This window comes from Myotis myotis, unplaced genomic scaffold (assembly GCF_014108235.1).
Source record: "Myotis myotis isolate mMyoMyo1 unplaced genomic scaffold, mMyoMyo1.p scaffold_m19_p_3, whole genome shotgun sequence".
In the NCBI taxonomy this organism is placed as follows: Eukaryota; Metazoa; Chordata; class Mammalia; order Chiroptera; family Vespertilionidae; genus Myotis; species Myotis myotis.
In genome coordinates, this window is record NW_023416335.1 from 205796840 (window position 1) to 205817760 (window position 20921).

At 52.0% G+C, this 20921-nt stretch overlaps 1 protein-coding gene across 1 annotated transcript in view; it reads right to left on the reverse strand.

The window, feature by feature from the left end:
* The window catches only part of MYH9 (myosin heavy chain 9), a 92884-nt gene that overhangs the window by 37991 nt on the left and 33972 nt on the right, over positions 1-20921 (reverse strand). Inside the window, exons 3-5 of the mRNA XM_036299190.1 lie at positions 17734-17890; positions 4226-4253; positions 3444-3537 (exon numbers count right to left, since the gene is read on the reverse strand). Coding sequence (XP_036155083.1) covers positions 3444-3537; positions 4226-4253; positions 17734-17890 — 279 coding nt within the window. The remainder of the gene's footprint in view (positions 1-3443; positions 3538-4225; positions 4254-17733; positions 17891-20921) is intronic.

The following is a 20921-nucleotide window of genomic DNA, read 5'->3' on the forward strand; positions in this document are numbered from 1 at the left end:
ATACAATGGGGCAAAACAGAGTAGCCCCATTTCACAGAAGAGAAAACTGAGGTTGAGGGAAGAAGAATGGTCTGGCTGAGGTTATGCAACTATCAACTAGCAAAGCAGGTATTGGAATTCGAGTCTACCACCAACAGCTGTCAGTCACCGCCATTCTCCCGCCCTTCAGGGCTCTACCTGTCAAGTCAGATCAACTTTGGAAGCAGCCATTGTCCTCCCAGCAGACCAGATAATAACTGACACTGGCTGGGGAAAATACGGATCTTGTTCACTTTAATACCTGGGTACCCTCTGGGGGAAAGAAGATCGTGCAAGGGCCGGGCGGGGTTCTGGATTTATTAGCAAGGCTGGAGCCAAGCCAGGATTTTACGGGAATAAAGGCCGCCGGTGAGTGATGAGAAGGAAGACTGGTAGGAGCAGCAGCTCCCCGGAGAGTCGTGAACTACAGTGTTCCAGGAACACCTGCCGCAGCCGGAGCGCTGAGGATGCAGGAAGCCCACTAGAGATTGGAAGGGGCCTAGCAGACCCACCTCTTCCCAGGCCTGAGGGAGTCTTCTATTCTCACACCACACAGCTAAGTGAAGGAGGGTCAGGCAGCCAGGTCAAAGGGCAGGGGTCAAACACCCACAGCCGGCTCTCCATGTGTGCCTGGCGCCAATGGTCACAGCACACTGGAGTGCAGGCTTGGGAAGGCCTGGAAAGTCTGCAAGGCAGCCCACGGGCAGGAACTGGGTGAGTGCTGCTCCCCCACCCACTAAAACACTCCTCTCAAAACACAGGCCCGGCAGCCAGGCCGGCCGAGCCACTCCCATTCCCGCAGACAGATGGGAGCGGGGCCGGACAGGAGCCTGGCACGGCCTCAGCTTGGAGGTAAACCCAAGGCCTCTGTCTCGGGCCTGCAGGCTGTTGCCACGGAACACAGAGGCCAGACCAAACTCAGGAGCAACCATTAGGGATTCCAGAGGCCAGTTCTCTGCTGACAATGGGATGACTAACCTAGGGGTCTTTCCCTCTTGATACCTAATTGAGCACAGAGGAGACTTATTTTTTCAGTGAAATTTGTGGGATATGAAGTTAGGAGTTACTGGAGGCTGTGAATGCTCAGAGTTTGGAATTACCCATCTGGCTTCTGAAGGGCTTCACTGGCTGGGGGTTCTGGCAGTGGGCTACAACTAGTACATAAAATATAGGGGGGCGGAGGAGGTGGGCAAAGGTCAGACTATGGAATTCCACCTTGGAAGTCTTTTTCTCAAGCTCTACCTTGCCAACCTGCGCCCAGCCAAAGCCCAGCCTTCCCACAGCAAGGTGAGGCCTGGGACGTCCAGTGGGTGGTCTTGGAATGAGCAACTGAGTCCCTCACTGCAAGGGGGAGAGAGCTCAGCCAGAGCGTGCCACAACAGGCCTCGGGTGGTAAGTTCAAGAGTGACTCGGGCCCTAACTGGTTTGGCTCAGTGGATAGAGCGTCGGCCTGTGGACTGAAAGGTCCCAGGTTCGATTCCGGCCAAGGGCATGTACCTTGGTTGCGGGCACATCCCCAGTAGTGGGTGTGCAGGAGGCAGCTGATCAATGTTCCTTTCTCATCAATGTTTCTAACCCTCTATCTCTCTCTCTTCCTCTCTGTGAAAAATCAATAAAATATATTTTTAAAAAAAAAAAAAAGTGACTCGGGGCCCAGCTGTGTGGAAAGCCGCCACACAGCTTCAGGCAAGGAAATCAATTCAGCTGGTCAATGGTCTTTACAAGCCAGGGCCTGAGCAACAGTCAGAAACCAGAGGCAACCTATTCACTCACTGAGGTTGGACTTGGAGTCAGGAACACGGTGCCCATTACACACCGAAGCCTGGGGAAGAGGATGGGACAAGTTGGCTCCCACTTATCACACCCTCCTCCACATGCCATGTTACCTCGGTGCTGGGGGCTGCCTTCCCCTCCGCAGCTGGAGTCTCGGAAGTCATGCAGATGGGTCTACATTCCTGCTCTCTACCAGGGACTCCAAGGTCACCCTCTACAGAGCCAGGCGCATACTAGGCATTCAATACATAGTTGGGAAATGGATTTTACAGCAAAATCAGAGATGGAAAACCACAGCTAGAGAACTCCTAACCTCACAGCCCTGTTTTAAAAATAGGCCTCCTATAAAGAATGGAAAAAGGGGGGTGGAGAGAGGGAGCAAAAGAAACTTTATTAGTTTCTAAATATAACTCCTGACGCCCCATGGAAAAAGATTCAGAATGTCTTGAGAAGTTTGGCACATGAAAAGTTACTTTTGGTTCCATTCCAGAAAACTGTACTCATTAGGACATTATGCAGGACACACCCAGGTCTGCATGCAAAGGGACACACACCCCTACTTACTTATATGCGCGGCACACAGCACCCCTGTAAGGGGGAGCCACCCAGACGGCGCAGTTCCCCCGCAGCCTGAGGGGATACCACGGACACTCAGATTTGACAGGGAAAAGTGTGTGCTTGCGAGGAAGAGAGAGAGCACCACACAGGCATGCTGAGACCGATCCCCCCGCTCTGGGCAAGTCCAATGTGGGCCTTCGAGGCACTGCTTCTGACCACACAGACGCGGCAGGTGAAGGGGCCCACCGTCTCCATCTGGTCTGAACACTGCGCGTGTGGGGCTCCTGGACAGCAGATTCCCGCCCCACTGTGCCTCGGTCAGGGTTCTGCACGGGGCGTTACAATACACTCCGGGGCCCGTGGGGAGTTCGCGGCAGGACTGGAATTGCTGAGGACAGCTAGGTGATGAGGCCCATAACCATTCTGGTGGAGCTGTCATTTCAGAGTGCACGAGAGGTCACCGTGTGTCACACCCGGCCCCTCCGCCCCAGACAGTCAGTGAGCCGAGCCTATGAGAATAATTCTAGCCGAAGAAAGTGACAACGTGTGGAGTGAAAAGCTGCTTAGGGAAAAATACATAATTCAAGGGCACACGATGATGAGAACACGCATTCCTGGTGCAGAACGTGCAGTAAACGTGCAGCTCACCTAGCGAGGACACTGCTGAGTTCGACCATAATCCACCAAAAGGGAGAGGGGAAAAAAAGGGAGGTGAGAAGACTTTCCGATTGCCCCTTCTCTCTTCGCTGGGGGCTGTCCACCCAGAGGCATTTCAACAGCAGGGAAAGCAGCAGGGAGTCAATTGCAGGTCTGCAAGTCTCCATCAGCTTGAGAACCAAGGTTTAGAATCTCTCTTCCAACCTCAGAGGTGAAGGCCACACAGCAATTAGCTGCCAAACCCCAGGGGGTTCCAGTTTCCATAGCAACTCCGAAAGTTGGGAGGCCAAGGGAGAAGTAGGCTGGCTACCAATGGACAGCCTCCTGCAGTGTCGATGAAGCAGGCGCAGCCTCTGCTTCCTTCCCCACAGGCTCTCACCTAAGCCGAGCCATGAAGCATTCAATGCTCTTCCTCCTGGGGAGGAAGGCCCACTCACCTGGTCCTTCTTGCTCTTGTGTGAGGAGGCCACGTGAGCCAGATACTGAATGACTTTCTTGGTGTTCTCCGTCTTGCCAGCTCCAGACTCACCCCTGCCAAGAGAACCAAGGGAGTTAGGAGAGGCGGCAAATCCTTGAAGTCTGTCCCTTCCCCGCTGCATGCTCTCCTGCCCACCATTCTGTTGGGTGCCAGTGAGGGGCCCAACACCTAGTGGCAGAAGAGGGGACGGGCAAAATAACGCTGGTTCTGGGATCCTCACTCAGGCCATTTCCCATGGCCCACTGCCTGCCCTGGTCACTTGGCAGCCTTTGCATCCAAATGTCTTCAGAAAAGTCTAAGGCAGCTGTTGACTCAGGGGTCAAAGGCACTCATACATGTTCCTTCGAAGCTGCACTTGAAGGAATGTTCTGTACCACTGACTCCCGCCGCAGTGGGGTTTATTTATCTCCTTGTCAAGTTCAAAGGATGAGGATGAGACATCCAGTGTCCTCTTCAACCAGGTAAAGAAAGCCAGTGCTCAGAGCCAGAGGAATGCATGCCAGAGGGGCCAACAGATGCCGGCCTGCTCGTCAGGCCCTGAGGAAGGCGGCACAGCTAGATCTTTGCCCATGAGACAAAGCTCATCCGTGCTGTGGGAACACTGAGCAGCCCGTCCCCTGGGGGAGAGGCAGGGCCTGAGCTGGGAATAGATTACCCATCAGCCTAGGCTTTGGTAGGAGTCTCAAGGGGAAGAGCAGATCCAGTGACACATGGCCCCGCCACCCCAACAGAAACACTTACGTGCACAGAATGGACTGGTCCTCTCGGTCTGAAACAAAGAAGACATCGGGTTAACTTCTGGCTCCCCTTGGGCTTCTGAAGAGCTGCCCGTTCCCAGGAGAGGCAGCCCCGAATGCTGCCTCTGCAGGGGGCCCTCCACGGCGCTGACATGTGCTGACCCTATGCCTCACTCAGAGGAGGGACATTCCTGGGTGGCAGCCACTCATCCTCCAGGAGCTCCGACTGCCCACGCTCACTGCCCTGCCTGCCCCCGTGACACCAGAAATAGTCTGTCTCTCTCACTTCGGAGAAAGTCAATCTATGGAAAGCTCCCCAGGAACCTACTTTTCTGAGCACCCAGGTGGGGCATCCCCTGTGTGTTTATAACTGGGCGACAGGCTGTTAGAAATCAGGCGTGTGGCAGGCGTTTTCGATATCGTCCCCATCTGAGTAAGGAGCATCGGTTCAGAGGCTGGGTGAGGGGTGTGGTAGGTAAGGCTGGTTTGCAGGGGCACAGCCCTGGGGCAAGATGCCGCCTTGGTCACATGCAGAGCCTCTCAGAGCCCCAGCCTCCTCCTGGGATGGGGACAATGATATGCATGTAGATAACATGCAAGAAAGCACCGGTGTGGTGTCTGACACGTGGAAGGTGCTCAGTGATGTCAGCAGATTTGTAACAAGTGGGTCTCCGGGCCTGGCTGTCGGCACTTTCTGCACCTACCCCCAGCTCTGTGACCCTCGGCGAGTAAGGATATAAGCCACTCAGTGCTCCCCTTGGGCGCAGGGGGAACAGTAATACCCACACTTTGAAGCTAAGTTTGACAGAATTGCTTTAAGATCTTCGGCCTGACCTATGTCAGTGCTAAGTGTGCAGTTTTAAGCAATGGCTGAAAATACAAACTCACTATTTCCTCTTTTCATCCCACCCCATGTAACACCCCCAACCCGCTTGAAGTCAAGTCTGTCTGAATCCAGGACTAGGCTACCTACTGATATTTGAGCTGTGGAGAGGTATTTCATTCTCCAGTCTCAGTTTCCTTATCCACAAAATAAATATGCTCCCAACTCCCAACTCCCTGGGAGAATTAGTTTGAAGAACAGAAATGACATATGAAACGGCCTGCATGGTACCCTGCAAATAGAATGTACTCCACAAGGGGCTGCTGCCTGTTCAGGAAGCCGCCCTGAGGGGGTGGTAGTGCATTGTCAGGGCCGGGAGCACTTCGAGTTGTTAGCACTTATAGCTGTTAGCACAGGTGCTGCACAGAAACGGATGGCCATCCGGAAGGACTCTCACTGGCCCCCACCTGGCCAGCCAGGGCCCTGCAAGGCGGCAGAGGGAAGGTGACTCATAGCTTCCTGTGTGCATGGCCTCAGGAGACGGATTTGCAGACGCACAGCGAGGTCTGCTTCTTGGCAAGTAAGCCTCCAGCATGCCTGATCTCACAGCACACAGGCCTGGACTCTTACTACCCTCGCTTCTCTGTCTGCGGATCACTCAGGAGAAAAAAGGGAGTCGGGACAGAAAGAAGGAAACCTAAACCTCAAACCTGACACAAACAGCAGCTGCCCACCCAGCTCCTCTTCAGCCTCCCCCTGTCCCCATCAAGAAATGCCGGAAGCCGGTCCATCCTTGCTGCTTGACACAGTCGCTGCAGGAAAGAAGATAAATACGGATGTAACAAGACAATAAACAGCAGAACCTCTCTGGAGATCCAGACCAGAACTTGGCTGGAGATCCTGGCTGGAGATCCTGGCTAGGCTGCTGATCAACTGAACACTGTCTCCGTGTCCTTCCTTCTTCGCCGACTCCGTCCACACCTTTGGGGACCCCTGGACCTGCTGGAGTTGGACCCCAGCAAAGAAATAACAGGGTGGGGGTACGGAGGGAACTCAGCCTTTTGCCTTCACACAACCCCCCACCACCCATCCTGCTCTCCACTGTGGAACGCTCAGAGCAGGCCCCACAGGGGCAACCTTGCTGCCTCCATCTCAACTTTCCCACAAAACAGAGTCCTTCAAGGCTGGGGCTGCGGCTGGGGCTGGGGCACTCTCCATAGGAAAGGCAGAGGGAAGGAGCTGGGGGCTAAGGGTTGGGGGAGACACGCAGTTTCCATCACCTGCCCCCTAAGCACAGAATAGCTACGGAGAAGAATCTGGGACAAACACGGTTGTGATCTGGGGCCCCAGCTCCCCCATCACATCTTCCTGGGCCGGCCCCAGCTGCAGGCATGTTTAGTCAGCGCTCACAAGCGGGCAAGACCATACCTGTACGTGCTGGCAAGTCGTGAGACAAGCAGCAGCCTGAGACAAGCAGCGGCCGACACTACCATAAAAGGAAACATTCCCATCCCTCCCAGAAGGAACCGTTTTCCCAGAACTGCCTAGGCCAGGTCCCTGGGATGGCTGGAATTCCTCTAATTGTGTGAGGAGTCAGATGCTGAACAACAGGAAGCAGAACAGCCCGCTCCCCATCCGCCCACATGTGGGTACACACACATAGGTGCACATGCACACACAGGGACATGCACAAGCTGCACATGGACACGTGTGCACCACAAGTACGTGTATAAGAGATGCACACACACAGGGCCACATGCACACAGATTCCTGCACACACTCAAATTCCAATTCCAGACCATGCGCGCCCCCACCCCAGCTCTTCCTCTCCTCTGACCTTTCACCTCCAATCCCTGAAGCCAAGTGAGCACTGTCAACACAGCCTAAAAGGGAAAACTCCAAAACTTTCACTTTTCACTTTAAAGAAGCCTCAATTCACCTTGCCAGGACATGCACTTGGGCAAAGGCTTGTGCAGAGGAAAACTGACGGGAGGCCTATCTTATTTCCTCAACTCTGGTCCCCAAGTCCACCTGCCTTCAATGAATGACATCCTGGCCCTTACATCCGAAAGGTCTTTCCAAGTCTTACAGTAGTTTTGGCTCTGCTATCGCGTGGCCTTACAATAACCCTGGGAGGTAGATAAGGCTGCGTTGTCCCTGCTGTCAGCCTCCTCTTCTGGGCAGTGCAATGGTTAGAATTCTCAGCAGCCAGTCAGCTCTCCACCTGACTCAGTTTACTCTGCCAGACCCCTGGTGCATTCCAAGGAGGCCCCTCCTTAATACTCACTCTATAATCCCTTCCTTCCCACACGGGGTCATCTCACGGGATGGGGACACCTGAGAGTCCAGCCCACTCAGTTGTTTTGGCTCAAGTCTTTATTTGGGCCCATATGAACTAACGGCTAATTTGAAAACGCCCTTCCTTCCTCCACACCAGAGGAGACAGACAAACAGGCAGGAACCCTGTGGCCCAGACCAGGGGGACGCACCCCCCAGAGATAACCCCGTTCTGGGAAACGGGCTCCCTGCCGGGATAAGGCCCTCCACCTGACTTCAGAGCCTGGCGGCTCCTGCCTGGCCTCCACTCGGTGGGGGTGGGGTAAAGACAGAACTATGACTCGGCAGTGGTTTTCCATGCTTTTAAAAGAAAGAGCAGCCTTTCCTCAGATAAAATCTTTCTGAATTCCCAATATGATGAATGGGGGATAAAACTGAGAGTTGCCTGCAAGGTGGAAACAGGGTTCCTTGGAGAACACTTTGACAACCACTGGTCCTGATGTCTGGAGTAGTGACATCAAGGAGAAAGCCACTGGCCACGTGCTCCAGAGCCCTGGTTCCAAGCCTCGCTCTGCACTCCCCCTCGTGATGCCCGGCCCCTGGGGCAGCACAGCACAGGTGCTCAGAAACTGTCCTTAACAGCCAAGCCCTCTGCTGCCCAGGTCCATGGGGCACTGTCCTTGGAGCAAGAAAGGTTTTAAGCTACACATTCGTGGTGAGGCCATTCCCTCTCCTGATTTTATTTTAAACCCCCAGTGCCCAAGGCGCTCTGGAGCTGAAGCACATCTCCAAATGGACAAGTGTTTCCAGGCAGCTGAGAAGGTGGGCAGAGATGACCACAGATATTTCACCCCAGGACCAGACTTATGCTCGGGGCCTATCGCTCACTTCCTCTGTGAGAGGAGCTGCGATTCTTGTCCATAAAAGGCCATGAGGCTCACACAGCGGTGACATCAGCCCCGACAGGAAGTACAGAAGGAAGAGAATGGGCCTGGTTCACCAACAGGCCTGGTTCACCAACAGGGGCTCGGGGCTGACTCATTGGAGGCTCACAAGATAATGCCACCTGAGGTTCGGCCAGAGCTGCTCTCTCAGGGCTACACCTAGAAAAGTGTCCTGCCCCCAAGACCCATCTTCAAGTCAACCTGGTTTCTCGAGAACAAGAAAAAATGGCACAAAGGGCAGTTTCGGGTTGGGTGATGTGCTGCCTGGGGTGAGACTAATGGGATGACTCATGACAAACGGACCTGAAACTTTCCACCACCAAGGGGTCTGTCTTTCATGAAAACTGAGAGCAGACCCCTGGGTCACTCACTGAGGGAACCCCTACTCCAAGTCACCTGGGACAGGAAGTGTCAGGCTGCCCCACGCAAACTCCTGGACTCTAGAGTCCTTTCCCCAGAGAGCCTCTCGTGAACCCATCAGGGTCTTAATGGGCCAAAGTGCATTTAAAGCATGAAGAGAACTGTGGGTTCGAGCTCAGAACCTAGGGGCTGGGAAAGGCCTAGAGGACATCTGGTTCCACCATCTGCATCTAGAGGTCAGGACACCGTGTCCCGAGAAACCCAATGACTTGATCAAAGTCACGCAAGCTGGGCCAAAAACCCAAGCCTTTGGATGCCCAGTGCTTCCCCAGAGCGCTCCTTCAGGGCAGCACTGAGCCACCAGCAGCCCTGCCTCCGTGCTGCCCACTCGCAAAGTGTCACGTGGGGCCTTGCAAGCTGTCTCCGAAGCCAGCCCCAATTCATGAGCTTGGGTTACAAGCACTTGGGAAGCAGAGAAGTGTGAAAAAGCAGGTGCAAAATAAAGCACGTTAGCCGAGGCTGCAGGTGGATGCCGGGCCCCGGAGGCCTGTGCCATGGAGCCTCTGGCAGCCCGCCTGCCTCGCAGTCAGCCAGTGAGAAGGCAGCCGCTGTCGGTGGCTCCCAAGCACACAACATGGTCACCGGTTATGTTCTCTCCAGGGCACAAAGGTAGGCCACGACCAGACAGATGCTCGGTCAGCAGCAACCCAAGCCGGAAGCCAGCTGAACTTGGCCCAGTGCCTCTGCCTACACACTCCCCCAAGGTAGGGCTGTGGTGTGAACCCTACTGAGGAGGCCCTAGTCCCCAGTTACAAGAGGCAGAGAAACCAGGCACCCTTGATAATTAAAAAGCAGCTCAAGAGACTGCTCTTAGCTTTCATTATGTCCTAGGGCGAGCAAAGCCCCAAGCAAGCCTTCTGTACAGGTGAGCTCCCAGTACACGGGCAAACCTGCCAGAAACCACTGCTGGTTGCTTATCCACCTTTCCCATGGGCGGGGCCAAAAGCGAGAACGTTCTGTGGGTTACAGCTGAGGCAGCTGATAGATTTGTCAGGGTGGAGGGAAATTCAAACGCCACATATGAGTGCTGACGGCCCACAGCAAAAGCCGCCAGGACACTGGGAGGACAGTGACACCTGAGGTCAGTTCTGCTCTGTAACAACACTGCCCTCGGGAAAAAGAAACACAGGCAGAAACCTGGCTGAGTCCTGGGCAGGGAGGACTAAGCCACCGACCACAGGTCTGCAGAGGGCTCGGCTCGAAGTGCGGGAGAAAGAGGAGGACAGGGGAGAAGGACAAAAGGCCATGAACAAGGAACTTACAAACACTGCCAGGCAAGGCTCAGGACAAACTTGGCTCAATGTTGGAGCAGAAAGAGGCCTGCAAAGAGAACAATGGGCTTTGCGAAACACCCTGTTGATGAGTTGTGTCAAACTTGCTGGAGAAAATCAGGAACATGAAGATGCTTCCTGAAGAAATCAGGGGCTCTGGCTGCCCTGGAGAAGGGCAATCAAGTGAAATGAAAGGCCAGAATTTGCTCCCAGAGCATGGCTTTCTTCCTTGGCTTTCAGCTTAGACCTCTGTCCCATTGTTCTTGTGGACCAGTTCGTGTGGGAGAAACATTATCTCCATCAAGAGTCACCAAGCCCAGTTGGAATGGCATCCTGAGCCCCAATCAATACTGTTTGTTTGCCAAAGAACCTCGGGTCCCCAGAGTTTATGACAAAGGTGGACACTGGGCCAACACCGTGGTCAAGACTACAGGAACTTTACAGAAGCCACTTCTAGAATCCTTACTCTTATCCCTGCAACTTTCAGCTCTTTTCTCTCTGTAGTTTTAGGGAATTCTTTTTCTCATCTGATAGCTTAATTCCAGAAATCAGGCAGGGCAAGGAAAGCAACCCTTTTCTCCAAACGCATCACTTTCAGCCCTGACATTGTGCAACACAGCCCTACTGCAGTCTAGGAGCCAGCAATTGAGAGAACAGGAAAAACGGGCTGGTGAGCAGCATTCACCATGCAGCGCCCAGGAGGCTGAAAGCCTAAGGGGGCTTAGCCATTAGAGACTCGCAGGTGAGCTTTTGTTGTTTGTTTTGGGGGAGCAGTAACAGAGGCATTAGGCCAAGTTTTCAACCACCCCCAAAGTTTCAGGTTCCAAGAGGGCCCTTCTTTCTTCTCTCCCACTTCAGTCGCCCAGAGCAAAGCACAGTGGACCTGTTGGGTTGGATTTAAAAACAAAACAAAAAGACAAACCCAATGGGGGGAGGTTGGGGGTTAATGGGGGGGATGAGGACACATTTGTAATACCTTAACTAATAATAAAAAAATAAAATAAAAAATAAAAAAAAAAAGACAAACCCAAAACTGAAGCCCTGAAAAGGATCCATTAACCACAGACCCCTCTTCTAGAAAGAACATTTTACAGAAATAAGACTGACAGGCATGACCACATTATAATTCAGCAGCCTCATTCCAGGGGCTGGGCTTTCCCTTCTGGGGGCATGACAAGCAGCCTCCCAGGGTCGGCCCTGAAAGTGCCTCCTGATGCAGGCTCGGTGCATGGGAGTGGGCCCAGGGCTGCGTGTCAGACGTCTGGGTCCCCACCAGCACATCACTGATGCTGAAGAACCAGCCTAGAGCACACATGACATTCCCCAAAAGCCCCACCACGCTCTCCTAAAGCCCCACGGAGGCCTTAGCCACACAAAGGCAAGCTCTGGGTCCGTAGACTAGATCAGACAAGTGGTGTTATGCGTTCACTGCAGGGAAGGCAGCTTTGACAAGCCACTTCCTGTGCGTGCTGGTACCCAGGGCCTGAACTCTTTGAGGCGAGTAAGCCACCGCCTGGAGGAAGCATCTGGCTGTCACCTTCATTAAGCAGAGGAGCGTGGACTGAAGGGACGCATGACTTGCAGGCAGGGACAGTTCAGTCCAGAAACTGCATTGCCAGACTCCTCTTGCTACCATTTAAGGGGCACTTACCTCAGGCCAGAAGCCTTCCTTAGTTCTTGCAATAACTGTGCCATTTTATTAACCCAAGAGGTAGACGAGAAAAGGAGGCCCAGTCCGAGGAAGTGACACAATCGGGAAGTGACCCAAATCCAGCCCAACCCCACACTCTCTCCTCCACACCATACTTCCTGTTCACAGGCAAGCTGCTCCCTAACCCTAGGGCCCAGCCGCTCCCTTTTGGTGACCTACCACAGGAGGTTATGTCATTATCAAAGCCCCTTGCTACCCCAGCACCCTCAAGGCTAAGTGGGGCGCTCCCTCCGTGCTAGACTCTCACTCTCCTCCTGTAGTTTATTTACCTGCCTCTCTGGACTGGGCCTTGGTCTCCTTCAGGCAGGGCCACGACTAGCACACAGTAGGTGCTCTGATAACACAAGGAACCATGTGCAGGCACAGAGCACACCCTCAGGGCGAACCAATGCTGCACATGTGGCCCAGACCTCCCTGCAGACAGTGGGCCTCTGTGTGCCGCTGGCTGGCAGGGCTGAGCCACCTGGCTGGCACATTCCTCCTTAAGTGGAGTCATCACATCTGTGGCTTCCTCAGCCGACTGGCCTGATGAGTCTGTTCAAAGTCATGCTTTCCTATGCCTTCGAAGCATTTCCCAGCCTCTCCTCAGAGACCCTGGAAAGCAGACAGCTCCTCGGAAGCAACCCCCACCAGGGCGGAAGGAATGCGGAGAGAGGGGCAGGGGGGCGCTCCTCCTCCAAACCAGCGGGCCCAGGAGAATTCCTCCAAACACCAGCCGGAGAAATGAGGGACAACGGCGTTCCTGGGGGGGTGGGCACAGGATGGAATCAGGAGACCCTGGGTTCTGGAGCTGACAGCCTTTGGGCCTTTGAACATGTCAGCTAACATATATAGGCCTGTCCCTTCTCCTGTGAATTAGAAGGGTCTATTCAGATGTAAAGACAGCGCTAAAATTCTACCTTCATTGTTTACCCCAAAATGTTAGGCAACCACTGAGAGGAATGTGGACACTCACGGGGCACTTTGAGCAACTGCTTGGTGACCAACCACTTCTGGTGCAGCTTCCGCTGAGAAGCAGAGCAAAGGGTTAAAGAAATAGCTCTCGAATTCGTTTAGGCCTGGAATGGAAGCAAACCCTGCTGCCACACCCCCCAGAAATGCCGGGTGCTCATTAAAATACCAAAAAGCCACTGGAGGTGAGTGGCTTTCTAACTAATTAGCATAGAAGAGGGTGTTTTACCCTACTCTTACTAGGGAGATAATTGGGCTCAAGTCCAATTCTTTAACTAGCAGGTTCTGTAAGAATATACAGACTCATCCTCAGAGGGAGACCCCGAGGTCTGGCCCCAAAGAAAGCCAGCAGCACCAGTTCCCCACCCAGTCACACCTTTGCAGACCACTTCTGCTTCTGTCAAATTCCCTGGCAACCCCCAGTACCTGCCCCTGACAAGTTCCTATTCCCCCCTACGGCTGATGTCTGCCCAGCAAGGGCAGCCGAGCAGAGTGTATGCTCTCTCACCCTCCTTCCCCTCCCGGGCTCAGACAGTTCACTTGACAGAATCCTAAGGATCGGTTCAATCCCCCAGACAGGAAGACCCATCAACGGCCACGACAACAAACGAACCAACTATGTTACCACAACTTTAATTAAACCCAAGGCTGAGGATTAAAAGAACAAACAAAACTGTGCTGGGCACGTCTGGGCTGCACTATAACCACTCACTGACACACCTGCCAGCCTGCCCACAGGATCCGACCACCACGGTGCCTTTCCGGCCACCCCAGGCCTCAGCGCCCACACATTCCTCTGCGCTCTCAAGACACCTGCCGCAGTTGTGTTGGCACCAGGTGTAGGTAGCAACTTGCCTTGTTATACAGCTCCAGCCACAGATCTCTGTGTTCAAACATAGCTTGTCTCTCCACTTAGACTGCCAGGGCCTCCAGGGCCAGGATAAGGTACTAAACCTCTTGCCGAGACCGGTTTGGCTCAGTGGATGGAGCGTCGGCCTGCGGACTGGGGGGTCCCGGGTTCGATTCCGGTCAGGGGCATGTACCTGGGTTGCGGGCACATCCCCAGTGGGGGATGTGCAGGAGGCAGCTGATCGATGTTTCTCTCTCATTGATGTTTCTGGCTCTCTATCTCTCTCCCTTCCTCTCTGTGGAAAATCAATAAAATATATTTAAAAAAAAAAAAAAAGGTACTAAACCTCTTGATATTCTAGTACTTTCTATCTCTTATCTCCATGGCCTAATGCAGGACACCATATGCTGCCATGCCCCATCCCATGCCCATGGGAGATAGCACTCATCTATCCCAGCATTCCTTGGCATTGAATCTTAGCTCCTTGCCAACACAGGGCTGGGCAAACCACTACCCATTGATGGGAGCTAACACTCGGAGTAAAACCAACCTGCAAAGCTTATTAGTCCAATGGTTCTCCAGAAGAACATTTGGTAGCAACATCTGGGACATTTTGGTTGTCACAACTGGAAAGGGAGTGTGGCTTATAGTAAATAGAGGCCAAGATGGTGCTAAACAGCCTACAATGTACAGGACAAGTATCCCACCCCCCAAAAGAGAAGTATCTGATCCCAAATGACAAGTGTGCCAAGTCTGAGAAATCCTGACTTAGGTAGAGTAGCCATATAATTTATCATCTAAACTGACATGTTTCTGAGAGTGAAAGGGAGTGATATATTAATACTAACTCCAGGACAACAAGCACAAATCAGGGCCTACAGGCAAACCAGAGTATGTAAGAGATGAAAGACAGAGGGAGGTCCCTTCAAAGGGTCAAACAGCTAATCTCATAAAAGTCCCCAAGCAAAGCCACCAACTACCCTATTTGCCAGAATGAATGCTAGTATGTCATAAGCCACAATCAGCCGAGAGGAACTCTTTTTTTACTTCTTGTGTAAAGAAAGAACAGAAAAGGAACTGTCTAGCCATGCCTTTTAAGATGTGAGTGGCAGAGAACAAACCTGTCCCCCCCAAAGCCAGGGGGGCGGCATGTGCTAAGACATGCTCTCCCAAAGAGAGGAGCTCATTCTAACAGCCTGCTGACCCCGCCACTCCCTGCTAACACCCAACTTAAGGTGAGAACCCTATTCTCAGGAAGTTTCTTTACTAATGAACCTTCTTGTCATAACAGGGGCAACTGCTGTTAGTTAACTTCCTCCTTGCCCCAAGACAAGAGACCTATTGCTAATTTCTTTGCAGGTCAACTGTGAACAATAAGAGGAACTTGGAAATGTCCTCAGTCAGTCAACATGGGAGCTTAAGAACTACAGCAAGTCCAAGATTAACCTGAAGGTGAGTGAAAACCTCTCAGGTTGAGGGTTAGAGAGCATGTGGACCCATCACGGGCACACACCACTAAAAAGAAACACCGGGGCCTCAGTTCCCCGTGCCCGCAGATGCATTTCCTCTCCCGGGTCTCCACAAGATGAGGAGTACTTTCTATCACCCACTGGCCCTCATAATTTGGGGCAGTTCCTCGGTTCCTGTCAAGGCCATTCCCATTATGGCCAAGACTTCCTGTCGGCACAAAGGAAACCTCCGGCCCCCTGCACAGTCTCTTTGTTTTTCAGAATTATCTCCAACCTGTGGAGCTGACTTTGCCCCTCCATTTTGTTGTTGCTGTTGAACAAATAAACCACGAACAAATCTTTTTGGGAAGCAATTCCACAGGTTGTCGGGAAGTCCAGTCCTAAGAATGCCAACTCCTGGTGCCTTGCTCTGCATCGTTACATTATTCTTGTCATAACAGCCGGTCTAAAAAGGAAGAAAGCCCGCTCGCTAGGACACGGTTCAAGTCCAGCATCCAAGTGTGGGAGCATCCTGATTCGGTAGCACATAGCTCAAGAAGACCCCAGGATGCAATTCTTGCACTTGGCCAATTAAAAGAGCCAGGAGAAAACTGACTCATAACCTCCAGAGACAGGACAGGACTCAGCTCTTCAGGAATCTCACAGGCTTTCTCCCACCAGACTGCCGTAGTTAGTACTTGGAAACAGACATACTACCTTAAAGCTAAAGGGTTGCTTCCTTGAAGAATTTTGATAGACGTGAACATAAGCCAAAGGCTAGGCCAAACTTGTTCATCATCCATAATTCATCAAGCCTGGCAATGAGACACCCTCTCCACAGCACTATGGTATAATACAGACAAGACCCACATGCTGCCATTTTAAACCACTAAACCAGAGACAAAGTTGTTATCATTACAAAATTCATTACTATCACTGCCTAGATTGATCACAAAGTTTAAAGAAATAAAGGATGCACATGTAATAGGACATGAAAAATCACTATCAGTATAAGATATGAGAAAAATATATATAAGATATGAGGATATAGCCTTCCTGAAGGCTGGGCTTGACTCCAAATTACAGTAAATGCACCATATGCCAGGTGCCCGGCTAAGCTCTGAGAATCAAAAGGCAAAGTGAGTCCTACCCATGTCTAGGAGAGAAAAACAAATATGTAAACATCTAATTCAAATAAAGTATGACCAGGGCTCTTATGCAAGTCTGGCCCAGATAGCCTCCCTGAAGGGCAGTAATGCTTCAGTTGTGTCTTTAACAAAAGAACAGGGACTTGCCAGGCATTGCGGGCACAGGGAACGGGTAAGGCGGCTTGATAAAAGGAGTTCCAGGTAGCTGGGAAGCTGGAGGTGGGCAGGAGGCCAATCACAGAGGGCACTGTGTGCTGCTGGAGGGTTTGAGTAGAATCCTGGGGGCAATGAGGACTCTTTTCCAGATTTTTCAAGATTTCTAGTTGAGATTTGACCAGGTTTGCATTTTAGGAAGATGACCCTCTGGTAGAAACACAAGAAACAGGGCTCTATTGAGAGTGAAGGTTAAGAAGCCATTGAAATCATGCAGACAAAAAATTGTGAGGGTCTGAACTAAGGCCAGGACCATGTGGATAAGAGGTCGAAACATGACAAGAGATAAAATCTACAGAGAGTGCAAATGACTTGGAAAAGAGGTGAGAAAGAGCCAGGTTCCAGGCTTGGATGAATGGCTGAATGGAGAAATGGCAGCTGGGAGCACATGGGGATCAGATGATAGGGCCAGTCCTCAGCCAGAGAGTGATGGAGAATCTATTTGAGTGAATGCGGCCATCACCCAGAGGAATACGTGAAGGGAGTGAGCAGACAAGACCTTGAGGAGCATCAATGTGTGAGGAAGCGGGAGTAACAGGAAAGAACCACACAGATGGGTAAGGCAAAGATAAGGGGAACCAGAGAGAGGGTCACAGGAAGGAAGGCTTTCGAAAGGGAGTGGTCAAGATTGTCCAATGCTGGGGAGAGGGTAAGTAAAATAAGAACTCATGAGTACAATGGATTTCCCAACATGAAGTGAGGGTGACCTTTGTGGGACAGTCTTGAGAAGTGGTGGGGCCAGACATCACAGATACTTCCTCTAAACAACGCCGCTGTGGACCTGGCCGAGTAGCTCAGTTGGTTTTAGCATCATCCCATACACCAAAAGGTTGAGGTGTCAATTCCTAGTCAGGGCACATACATAGGCTGTGAGTTCAATCCCTGGTGGGGAGCGTATAGGAGGCAGCCAATTGATGTTCCACTCTCACATAGATGTTTCTCTCTCTCCCTCCTCTCCCTTCCTCCTCTCTATCTAAATATGTATCAGGAGAGAATTGGGGAGAAATAAAAAAACAACTCCACTGTGATGGGACAGAGAGAGTAGAGAAAAGCTAGAGTGGGGTTCAGAATTCAGAAGAGCCCTCGTGTCTGTTTGGGTTTTTTAATGGGAAAAACTGAAGCATGTTTCCACACTGAGGAAATGAGAAAGAGGTGAAAAACAAGGAAAGGCAGTAACTGGCAGAAGAAGGGGTCCAGAAGTGAGAGGACTGATGCAGGAGCTTTTGACAAGAATGAGAAGCCGGGAAAAGCTTCTAGGACTTTCTATCAACAAGTAAACATGTCCTTTGATAGCCAATGGTCTTGACTCTCACACAATGGCTTACAGACCTCCACAACACACAGCCCCGTCACCATTGATCCAGCCACTAGATCACCGTCACTAGTGAGTGAGCACTTGCAAAGGTGTCAACAAGGCTGCAGGGGAAGACAGCCCCTGGGAGGCCACGGCACTCACCTTGCATCATACTCCTGTAGGCGGAGTCTGTGATGGCGTAGATGTGAGGGGGCATCTCGTGCCTCTTCTTGCCTTTATACATCTCCACAATCTCTTCAGAGTAGATGGGCAGGTTCTTATAAGGATTGATGACCACACAGAACAGGCCTGAATAGGTCTAAAGAAAAGAGCAGCAAATAGGAACGGGTTAGGAAGTCTTCTCAGTGGTGCGCAAACTTGTGGCAAAGACCTGCTGCCTCCGAGGCCGCCACAGTGGCCTGAGTGACAGCGCTCCCTGGGCCCCTTGCTCTCTGGGCTCAGCAGACCTGCTGCACATGTGGGCACACCAGCACCATCTGCTCTTTCGGTGAGGGTCCTCCCTCAATGGCATGACTGCTGCAGGCTTTGCACATCCATGAGTGTGTGCATCAGAAAAGAACTGTGGCAAATTTCACAGACAGCAGAAATCCAGTTACAAAACTCAGTTCCAAGGACAAAAAGAGATGTGTTTGTCGTGAGATGCACAAAGAGAAAAGCATTCAGCTGTAGCAAGCAAACTGTGTAGAAACACAAATTATTCTACCCTGAAGGCCTCTCAGAGATAGTTAAGCCTAAACTTTCCTAGCACTGGGAAGAACTCACTATGTTCCTCAACCAACTAGATCTTTTGTGGGCTAGTAGATCATGGACAGATACTTCCCTCCCTGGAAACTTCTGGAGACATTCACATGGAAACCTCTCAAAAACCTAGACCACTTTCATGTCGCCTGTGAGCCTTCTCCAAGACCCTGGTCTTCTGTTAAAGGGAATCCAATTAGTCAATAGCCTTAATGTGAGGCACCCAAAAATACACTCAGTGCTCTAAGTCTGACTTGACCAGGTTAAAATTAGGCCCTGGAGTCATGTGTCCTGAGTTCAAGTCCCAACAAGGGCAAGTTTCTTAACTTCTCTCTCCCTCCATGTCTCAATCTGTAAAATGGGGATGGAAGAAGGTGGGTGAAGCAAGGCCTAGATGCCATGATTCACACACACCTGCAGTCCTAGGTAGTTAATGACAGAGCTGGGAGCGGACCCAGTCTCACACCCCCAGTGGGGACCTCCTTGGTCACAGAAGCCAGTTTTCTGAGCTCCTCACGTCTCTATGTTGTTCTCATTACAAGCGGCCTCCACCCTCACTGTCCACAGTTTTGCTCCTTGATCCAACAGCAGCCAACGTCTGAGGGTTGCACTATGGGTCAACCCGACCCCTTGCTATGGGTTAACCCAAACCCTTGCAGCCCTACCTCTCTAATCCCACCAAAACTGAAGCTGGATCTTGTGGTTGAACCCACAGACAGGGTCCACCCAGGAACCAGTCATGAGGACAATGGCTCTACCAAGCGTTGGCGAAAGGCTATAGCACTCAGATGCTCCAAGCAGAAGTTAGACTGAAAGCAGAACTCCAGAGGGACCCACTAACCATACACTGTTCTGCATGCAGAAGAGCAGCTGAGTTTGGACATGAACAAGTGGGTCTGCCTGCCTCTCCTGTCTGGAGGGCACACAGAGCCCTCAATTTCCTTTTTTCCTAGGATAATCAGTCATTTGTTTTCTCTCCAACTACTCCTGTCACTAGGGACCAGGAAAGCTCTGAAGCAAAGAGGTCTGAATGTGGTGTTGGCAACCTGAGGGTTGGGTATTATGGGAAGACAGGAGTGCAGCCGGGACTCCTGTTTCCCCTCCCTGTGACTAGTGGGTGGGGATGAGATAGAGGCCAGAAAGCAGCAAGGTCATCCCAGAAGCTCAGAAACAATTGAGCTTTGTTCCTGGGTTTGAGAAAACCCACACTCTAGGAAATCCAGCCCGATGAAAGTGAAGGACACATGGCCACACATTTAGGGCGTGCCACGGAGCCAGATGTTTGGGAACAGCTGATGGTGACAGCAGAGGGGCTAGGGGTTACTAGGACAAGTCTTTCTGACAGCTGGGTGGGCAGATGGTCCTGTGGAGAGTTCTATGGGGCCTCAAAGTTCTCTGGGCTAAGCCCACGAAATCAGTGGATTTGATCAAACTGAGCCCTGGGGAATGAATGCAGCAGCTCAGGTGGGAGGAAGGAGGCTCGGCTGCAAGCCACTCTCTCTGGATGCTCATGGAGGCGCAGACACTGAGCAAAGTGGCTTTGCTCCCACACGGGCCACGCCAGGAAGCTGCTCCATTCACGGGCCACAGAGGCTCTTTGTGCCTGACCGCCCCCTATCCCAGAGCCTCACCCCCCGAAGAAACAGACAGAGCAGCTGTGGTACAGAATTAGCCACACCGCCCACTAGGCCAGGCAAACATGCTGCACAAAGGCTCCCGGTGTCGCAATTTGGAATGTTGTGTGCCGAGAGGTGGACTGTGAATCGGGGGGAAGGGGTGGCCACCCCCACCCAGGCAGCCCCACCAAGTGGCTTTGATCTCGCCACAGTTCTGCACCTGCTGGGGTCTTCATTAGGGCAACTACAGCGACAACCAACTTCCTTCCTGGTGACAACACTTAGGAGGAGGAGGCTGGTCTGAGGCAAGAGGAACTGCACATGGGAGGTGACAGCAAAGGAACAAAAATGAGAGTTTGTGCCTCCAGCCAGAGAGTTCTAGAGAAAAAGCTCAGGTCCTACCCACCATGCCCGCCTACTGAGTAAACCCACACTTTAGAGGAAAGATGAGGCAACTAACATTGACTGCACTTTAATAACTAACATTGACTGCACTTTAACAAGTAATACCCCTAGTTGAAGCAGGGAAAGGCCATCGCAGCCGGCTGGTATAGGCAACTGCATGCAGGCCTCCGGCTTGTTTCACACTCGGCAAATCGCTAACGGGACCCAAGATGAACAGTGACACCAGTAAAAGTCCAAGCGGAGGGAGACTTTAAGGTCCCTTCGGTTTTGCAGGTCACTAATTTTGAATTTCAGCAGTTAACATCACAAGGGGCAGGGGCTTTTCAATTTGGTCCAGACTATATTCTCACCAAGAAACAGAGAAATATCTGGGTGGAGAGTCAGGAAGGTGAAGTTCCAGTCTCAGCCCTGCCAATGCCTCGCTGTGTGACTCTGAGCTAGCCCCTTGCCCTTTCTGGGCCTTACCTCTTCCCACCTGTCATATAAGAAGGATGGGCTAAGCTGGCCTGTATAGAAGGACTTTTCCAGGTAGGCAGTTCTGTGTCTCCTCACTGACAGGTCCTTGACTAA